The 9,708-nt window shown below is 34.3% G+C and overlaps 1 protein-coding gene across 1 annotated transcript in view; it reads right to left on the reverse strand.

The window, feature by feature from the left end:
* The window catches only part of LOC117169242 (helicase sen1-like), a 90,992-nt gene extending 81,567 nt beyond the window's left edge, over positions 1 to 9,425 (reverse strand). Inside the window, exons 1-4 of the mRNA XM_033355512.1 lie at positions 9,270 to 9,425; positions 6,220 to 6,318; positions 491 to 604; positions 265 to 408 (exon numbers count right to left, since the gene is read on the reverse strand). Of these exons, the coding sequence (XP_033211403.1) occupies positions 265 to 408; positions 491 to 604; positions 6,220 to 6,312 (351 nt within the window). The 5' untranslated portion in view covers positions 6,313 to 6,318; positions 9,270 to 9,425. The remainder of the gene's footprint in view (positions 1 to 264; positions 409 to 490; positions 605 to 6,219; positions 6,319 to 9,269) is intronic.
* Between the last annotated feature and the right edge of the window lie 283 nt (positions 9,426 to 9,708).

The following is a 9,708-nucleotide window of genomic DNA, read 5'->3' on the forward strand; positions in this document are numbered from 1 at the left end:
ACCGTAATATATTTATACAGAGTGTAAATACTCCACCCCCCCTCCTTGAGCTGTTACGTAATTTAAGTACGATCCCAAACATCCCTACCCGTATCCAACGTCTTGAGAGGCCGGAAAGGCAACCCTATGAACGGTAACAGAAATAACTTATTTCAAACCGCTACCAAATGCCAACGTCTAGTAGAGGTAAAGGTACCCATGGTTATGTTAAGCGTAAAGTTAAACAACAACTATTCATGGATAAATTTATAAATAAAAGCCCACCTGTTTATACACTCGGTAAATAAAGTCATTCTCGTCTTCGCTCGCGATATCTTCTGTCGACAAACTGATTATATCGAGTTCTTTTAATGATACTTCCATATTGGATGGTATTCTTGTGCCATTAACATACACCCCATTCGTACTCTGATAATGAAAATTAAGAATTAATTTTAATGAAAATAATTAGACATGCTATATAATCAATATTAGAGTTTGTTGGCCTTACCCCAAAATCTTTAACAAATAAAACATTATTCGCTTGACTGAACTCACAATGGCGCTTAGAAATTTTCTTATGTATGCAGATGATATCATTACGTCCAGTCCGCCCACAGGTGTACTAAAATTCACAATTGTATGTACTTTATTAGTTGTGTAAAGCGAGCATAGTATTTCGGAAAAACTGACTAAAAAATTGAATATTTGCATCATCGAAAGGGGTATAAAATATTTTGCGAGAAGTTGTGGGCAGGATGGGCCTGAACGTTGCTTATAATTAGGCCAGGCCTCTTCAGCTAAGGGAAATTCGGTTCTACTTACGCCAAAGCCACATGTCTCGTTCCCACCATCAGGAACCTCTACTTAGATGTTAGAGCGAGACGGAAGTTTTCCGTGCTCACTGAGGAGGCGTAGTAGTGGAAACGAGACATCTGGCTTTGGATTAAATAGGACCAAACCCCTGGTTGAAGATCCCTGCAGCATAAGCAGCTAGGGACTCACGCACTCTTTGCAAGATATTTTTTACTCATTTTTGATCATTTTTTATACTTTTTGATTATCGGAAAGTATATACTTCACAGAATATTTTAAGCTTAACCTATTGCCAAAATTCCTAAGATTTGTTGTCTTATGTTTTTTCATACATAGAAGAAAAAAAGTTTAATTTTGAGGTTAAAAAAAAATTTAATTTAATGTAGGAAAAATTCAAATACATATATATTTATATTGATTTAAATATCCAATTAAGAATCGTTAAAGGAAGAATATCAAGCTGCATTATCAAGCAATGTTCTTAGAATTTTAAAAAAACAGTTCAGAATTGAGGCTAATAAGAATGATAAGCAGAGAATGGTGTGAATGAACAAAAAATGTTGTAATTTTGGTAACTGCGAAACATGGAAAAAAGTGCAAAAATGCAGTAGACGTAAAAATCCAATGAGGATTTAGATGGAGAAATAAAATGCTATTCTACACTGTTAACATTTTCTGTTGGAATTTTACAATGAAAGTAATCGAATTTTATTTCTGAAACGTAAGGTAACGTTGCAATTCGTGAAATTGCAGCTTTCAGATGCGGGCATTGTAATATTGCCATACATGTAATGTCAGTTCAAACAAATTAGCAGACTCGAAGGATAAAATCCCAATCACCCGAGTAAAAATATTTGGTCTTGATTTTGTCTTGGGTAAAGACTAATCCAAGAAAATGCCAAGTTATTCTGTATGCCTAGCTCGTGAGACGAGACCAGACTATTTTTAATGTCTTAAGACGAATATTTTCGACTTAAAGATAAAAATTTATGCCGTCCATTTTTTCCTATATCCAACAGTGCACTATACCCTGTTCAACGAGAGAATGAAATCAGCCGCGCAGTTTTTTTCTTAAGAGAGGCGTCGACAAACTTTTTTCTTAGGTGTACAGCCCATCGCGGTTGAAGGGAAACACAATTTTTTCAAATAGACTGACCCACGTGCTCTCTGAAATTTTGTACAACTTTCGTTAGGGCAACTACTAAACTTTTGCCTGCGGGGGTCCTACGCCTACATTTCGCAAGCGTCTGGTCCCTGACTAGCAACTCGTACACCCCATAGGATCGGCGCGCTTCGACTGAGGTGTCCGCGAGTACCCTCGTCACGGCCGCTTGGATGTCCGTAATTGACCGTAAGGCGGCTGTTGAAACACGGCGATCCCTTTAGAAGCCTAATACTGGGACACGCTGTGGGCGGTGTGGCACGGCGCGTTGTCGTGATGAAGGATCCAGTTACGAGCTATGTCTGGGCGCACCCTGTTGACTCGTTTTCGCAATCTTTTGAGTATTTGGCGGTAATAGACTTGATTTACGGTTTGCCCCGATGAAAAAAATTCTTTGTGAAGGATTCTACGGCTATCAAAAAAGGTAATGATCATCGTTTTCACCTTCGACTTGCTCATGCGAGCTGCCACGCTTTCACGCCTCTCCTTAAACTCTTTATGCCATCGAAACACCTGGGCACGACTAAGAGCACTATCACCATGCACTTTTACAATTTTAGCGTACGTTTCCGAAGCTGTTTCACCAAATCTGGCGCAAAATTTCATCGCGACGCGTTACTATAGATTTCGTTTTTCCATTTTCGTGCCGAGCACCACCAACGGACGTCTACTCAACACGACACAGCAGGCGAACTAAACAAGCTAGAGCGATGGTAAATATATCAATAGAGAGGGGAAGGATGCCGGGGAAGGTATTTTTAAGTTCGCAGGTTTACCAAAAGCGCGGCAATAAAATCAGTCTCGTTACTTGTCACACCTCGCACATATGTGAAAAGAAAATTACAATATATTAATAACAATTAACGTGAAATGCATTTGGATTGAATTGCTTGGAAAATTTCAACAAATACTATTTAATAAAAATTAGGAATGACAATCTTGAAACATATGAATTTATAACAAATAATCTTGGAAGACAAATTGCATGATAGTGTGGGTGTGAGGGCATTATGGACTATGCCGAGTATTGAATACCATAGCTAAAGGTCACACCTCGGGGAGTCCTCTCATTCATAAAGTTTTGAAAAGAGTACTTTTATTTGAGGATGAAAGTATCTATTCCTGTTTTTCATACAGTAGCTATCTCTTTTCTATGAGTAGACTCTTCAGACTTAGTACCCCGCTGTGACCTCACAAGCACACTACCATGCAATTTACCTTCCAGGATTATTTGTTATTAATTAATATGTTTCAAGAATGTCATTCCTAATTTTTGTTCGATTGTATTTATTGAAATTTTTCAAGTAATTCAATCCAAAATATAACTCTCTACTACGTATATTACGAGAGTTATTATAGTTATGTGTAAATGCATTTTACGTTAATTGCTATCAATATATTGTAATTTTCTTTTCACATATTTATAGTCAAAATATCAAAGCATCTGCATGATTTTTTTCAAATTTTTTAAATCGTTCGATTCGAAGATATCGTCATTGAAAGTCAAGCAACGAGACAGTGACGCGAAGAAACCACGGTTTTCGTCCTTTCGCGAAGGATATTTGCCGAATCAATTTTTGTACATAAACAAATGGGGACTTATATGAAGCGCAATAAAGTAAGATTTATTATGGGAGAAGCTGTGCTTTTATCCGATTTTTTTCTTACGCGTAAATTACAAAAACGTGCAGCTGTTATGGAGGGGTCTTCATATCGTGAACGGATAGTAGACGCTTGTATACATTTCCCTTTCTTTGACAAGCTGCGTGCAGAGAACGAAATTTCGTCTTTGCGAAATTTCGTTCTCTCGTTGAACAGAGTATAGATACTTCTAGAAAATGACAGTTTTAATCTTTTTCTGGAAAACTTTATATGTCTGTAATTGTTAAGACAGACAGGTTCCGAATTTCTTATTTAAAAATTATTTATTACAGGTTTTATCGGTTGTCAAATTTTAATCCTCAACAGATGTCCAATCTTTGGTCCTAGTGTAGCTACCTGATTTCTGAAAATGACGCACCCTTTCGGTGGGGCCGATAGTTTACACAGTACGGAGTATAATGGACAATAAAATTTACAAACAAAAACCTTTTCAATTTTGATAATAAAATTGTCTTTAACAGCAATTCGGTATATTTGCCAAGCCTTAGACTTCTCTTGTCTTAAGACAAGTCTACCTGGTCCAGACACCGAGTCTTAAAGACGTATTGAAGACATCCAAGACAAAATCAGGACCAAATTTCTTATACGGGCGCTAAAGTGAGTGTAAGGCAAGTTACAATACGGGCATTGTAATGCAAATTTCTAATACTTAATTTTATTGCATGGTAATCGGCGCGTATTTTACAAAATCGCAGTACACATATTTCGATTTCACTTCACAATACCGGTCTTTTAGTTTTGCCTTAAACTCATTTTGTAAAAGTGCGTTACACCCAAACAGTTTCGACAGTATAGACATTTTAATTCTTCATTAGTTTACGCAATCTACACGATATTGTGCAAAATCACAACAGCGTTGATTTCCCTGTAACTGTCACATTTACACTGACGTCTGTCATTGATCATAATAAAAGCATTTTGTTTTGAATCACTAGAAGTTCATTTTTAATAGCGAACTTATATGGAGTACTAAATTAACTTATACGCCAAACTCTCGCTTTCAGACACCCAGTTCTCGAATATATATATATATTCCAATTGGAAACGAGTCAGGCAGCGCTCACTGTTTACGTCTCGATCCCCTTGAAATCAATCCAAGGCCATTTGAAGGCAACCCCCGACACTTGATTGAAAGCCATAGTTTGTAGTACTTTACTACTATCGGCGAGAAAATGATAAGCATCTGCTTTGCAGTTTAACAACTCAGAAAAAAAAATGCTAGCACAATAAAACAATAGCCATATGAAAGCTAAAAGTATGCAATAAGAAAAATTTGAAAAAATGCATGCGTATGAGGAAAACTGTTGTGAACCAATTGCAAGTGAGAAATTTGAGAAATAATAAAAATTGTTGCTTAAAAGTACAAAAATGTACCCAAGTATTTAGAACCACGGGGCGAAGAAACGCACCAGAAGTCGGCAGTAAAAAAAGCCCCGCCCTCTGCCTTCTGACACTTCTTTCCCAAGAAAAACAGAATGTCTAAAAATATCGTGATTTTCAACAAAAAGATGTTTGAAAATAATTACAGAGAGAAATAATCCTCACACAAATGAATTTTTTCAAATTTTCCCCATTGCACCTTGTATAAGAAATACTGCTCTAAATTGACTGTTCTTAAATGTACCAGAAAATCCTTACTTTTTTTTAGATTTTTCAGTCTGCAAAGAACAAAATTTTGTTTACTTAAACGTCTTCAAGCTCATTTACGTAGAAAACTTTTAGCTTTCATATGATTATTTCGTTATTGCGTTAGCATTTTTTTAGGCTAAGTTGTTGATACGTATTTTGCAGCTACGAAATCTGGCTTTTATTTTTTGATTTCCGAATATCCTCCCTCTTGGAATCGATCCTAGAAAGTTCTAGAGCTTACTTTCAACCAATTTAATTTACAAAGAAAGGGACATAAATATGCTTCGCACAAGTTTTAATTTTTAACTTTAAAAACATTAAAAATAAGAAAACGTTACAAAAAATTTGTTTAAACTCTTTATGTTATGGACTATAAACGATGCAGAATTTTAATTGGCAAGTGTAAAAATAAACATTGAGAGAAACAGAAGCTTTCTTTACATTATTTTGTAAGAGACATAACTCATTTTTGTGTAAAAAGTAGACCAAAAATTTTAATACAAAAGTAGGATTTTTTTAAAAGATGAACATCTTTTCGATTCTTTCTAATCTAAGCATAAAAAATACACTGGATCCTAGAGTTCGCTAAATTAAATTTGTTCGCTACTACGCTTGATGGCCTCTGCAGTTTCTCGATGAGAGCCGCGGGACCGAAAGAGACGCGTTACTCAATGAAGAGAGAAACCGTATGACGGCCGCATCAGGTTGCGCCATGTATCCAACAGAAATGTTTAAGCGGCTGTATACTGGACAGTTGATTTAATGATTCCAAGAACTACCGTGTGTTGTCAGTGTGTGGCAGCCGTATGCCAGGGTGTGCCAGCGTCAACAACGAGTCGCCACCAGTTTACAATAGACTGTTTACGTTTCCAATAAATTATTTAATGGAAAGGCCATTGCGAAGCAACCCCCGAAATTTCCACTATATTGGCGTTCTTGTGTATATAACAAAATTTTGGTTTTAAACTTACTTTTTTAGTCCGATCTTTTAGAGATATTACTGCATTCGACTCTGCGCTGTTTTTTCCGTAGATACGCTTCAAAGAATACTCGTGGATTTCCATTGATCTCTACTTCAGATTAAACATAAAAAAACAGTAAATAAGTTGTTTGTTATGATCTTCCAGCTTATAAAAGCTTTCTAAATTAAATTTAGCTCAAACGTATTTATAAAATTAATTAATTAATTCTCAATTACGTTTATAGAACAAAGTGCCCATAAATTAGATACGCTAGTTTTAGTATTTAATAAATAGCTTCTTGAAAGCTATTTAATATTAATATTAGCTGTGCAATGTACATGTTACATCAAAATTATAAATTTTCTGAACAAAGTGTGTTAAAAATTACCAAATTCATCATCACGTAGAATGAAGCAGCTCCTTTTATCGACTTTATTTAATACTGCTCTGATTTTGGCTTTGGTAAACATAACATGAAATACTCTTGCCGAAAAGAAAGAAGTATAATTACGAAAAATCACTCAATGATTATAAACTGTAAAATTTTGTATCAGAATTTTGTGGAATTAATTAAAATTGTATGTACTTAATCGAAATATAACGTTATAAAACTTAAATAAACATCCATAATAAAAATATTTCCCATGATATATATGATTTAATTAACAATTGCAATTGTAGAAAGATTAATATTATTTAATATTTTTTATCACATAAATCTTGATAAAAAATTACTATTAAATATCTTTCAAGAAATCTTTCACGATTATTTATCATGGAAATTGATTTTTTCTACTATGTAATGTTCATTTCACTCACTTAGTTGTAAGTAGTTTAATCTCGAGATTAATTTCAACTATTTCGAGAAATATTTATTGTTTGTAACATCACGCGCTGTGACTTAAAATTAGGGATTTATAAGCATCAACAACTATAATTTTGTGATTGTGAATTCTATTTTGCTAAAGCTCCTTTGGCTTTAACGAACACAATCTCATCACGAATGCTGATTCAAATATTGCAGCATAAAGTACCAAGTTTATTTTAGATGTTGTTTTTTATGAGTAAGGCAAAATCTGCGCTTTCTATCAAAAAGTGATTATTAACCAATCTTTTTCTCTTTTTTGGTAAAAAATGTATCTAATAATATTTTTTTCGTACCTTGTGTTAATTTTCTAGTTTTAACAATGTTATTTATTACAATTAAAACAAAAACTACGCATCCTACACGGAGAAAACCATATCGCAAGAATTGCAATATATACCGTAATTCCTGCGCTATATATCGCAATTATCACATTATAATAGCGTAAAATCATAATATCGTACATTGCAAGATTTTACATTGTATTATTATGTTATTATATTATGTGTAAGAGGGTTCTAGTAGTGGTCAAGCGATGTTAGTGCATTATAATATCATTAAAGCTCCGGAACCTTCTTGAACGTTATCATATTACACTTTATTTCAATCGAGATTTCAATGCACACTGGGGTCTTTTTGACCCCAAGCGAAAAAGGCTTCCCACAAAGAGCCAATTTATTATTGTGTGTCATCGAAGGATTGAAACAAAAACTACAAGTTCCATAAAAAAAAATTAATAACACATTTGTTTGTTTATTTGTTTTACCAAAAATGTTATAAATTTATTTCTCGTGTTATTTTTCACAATATTTAAATAAAAACTATGTATCCTATGAAAAAAAAAGAATAATAGAAAATTTGTAGTCTTTTTAGATGCATAATTTTTGTCTTTTCATCTTGTTCCAAATCTTGCATATTTTGAAAGCAAAATGGAATTTTTTATTTTTTATTATTTTTAGTGCGATCAAAACTTTAATTTTTGATTTGTCAATAAATTTAGAAAATTTGTTATGACTTTCAAAAATGAGCGTTTTTCTTTACTTGGTTTTTTTTTCATATTGTGCATCTTTGGCTTAAAAATTTTATTTGCATTTTTTTTTTCTTTAATTTGTAAAATGCTATAACTCTGACAACTATCTTTTAATCAAAAAAAGTCGTAAGGATACATTTTTCGACTTTCCGAGTATTACGAATAGCCGTACATCGAATTAAAATTTTTTTTAAATGATCTATCTTTTGAATATGTATCCAAAATAGTTGGCTAACGAACTTGACCTTCAGTTTCCGGCACTGAAAGAGTGTACCAAAGTCAATCTAATAGATTAATCCTTTAAATAGTTTATAGAAATATCGTGCCGACAGTCAGACATACATAAAAACATACACAAACATGCATAAACATTCGTAAAAACCTGTTTCTCGAATTCAGGGGACCTTAAAACGTAAACATTCGACAAAAACTGGGGGAGGGGTGGCGTCCAATTTTACATAAATCTATTACCTTATCTAATGAGAATGTACAAAGTGTGAAAGTTTACATTAACTTCATACTAGTTATTTGCATTAATTTGTGATTTACTATGTTGTAGGTAGTGTTTATATGCCCGGAGAGTTCGTACGTTTTTGTACGCTTATAAAGCGGCCGAGTCTAAACGTACGAACCTGCCAAGGGGATGAGAGAACTAGAGAAGGTAAGGGCCGTGGCTTGTGTTATACGCCAGCACACAAGTCACGCCCACTTCCTTTTCCATCCCCCTTTACCTGTCCAGATCCATATGATTAGACTCAACCCTATTGACATGACACATTTTTTTTTATTATGTTTATTATGTGAAAGATTAGGTAATTTTAAGCACGACTGTACAGTAGATTCATAGAACATCCTTAATATCGTAATAAAGCTTTCTTTAAATTTGTAAGACATTTGAAAGTTATGTTTTACATTGGCTATGATTAAACTTATTCGCATTTTGGTTTGAAACTGGGCGAGTTATTATTATGTCTGTGATCAGAAGTTCTAGATTTTTCACAATCTAGCCTGACGAATTAATAATACAAAAAAAATCCAAGGGTTGATTAAGTTTGAAAACAAAGGATGCTGAGGTAAATGTAGGTCAAAATGGCCGACTTATATTTTCATTCTTGAACCTAGCTTATTAATAGAGAGAATGATAAATTACTTTCTAGAACTTACCTGATCAGGAAACTCAAAATCAGTAATAGTGAGTGAATATATGCCAAACAATGTCAAATCACCAACAAGAGAGAATGAACGTATCCAGGACTGTTGGACAGGACACGAATCACTAGGAATACTAGATTGGACTGGATGACAGATGACTGGACAGTGTCTCCAGAACAGAGCTGCCAGATCGTGGATGAAATTTACCCCCACCATACCTACCGTTTGGGAGCCGCAAAACAGAAGATGCATGATTACCACTGTGAGTTCGTATGTAAGCCGAAAATGCACGATTCGACTTCGGAGTTCTGCTATATGATGATCGCCGATCTGAAGGCTTCGGAAGACTTCGGTGGTGTTCTATTTATATCTCGCTCCCCATTTGAAAGAAATTGAAGAAATTGGCGATTTGGATGTTTTGAGTGATTCTTAATTTCATGCATGCGTCGAT

This window comes from Belonocnema kinseyi, chromosome 3 (assembly GCF_010883055.1).
Source record: "Belonocnema kinseyi isolate 2016_QV_RU_SX_M_011 chromosome 3, B_treatae_v1, whole genome shotgun sequence".
Taxonomy (NCBI): domain Eukaryota; kingdom Metazoa; phylum Arthropoda; class Insecta; order Hymenoptera; family Cynipidae; genus Belonocnema; species Belonocnema kinseyi.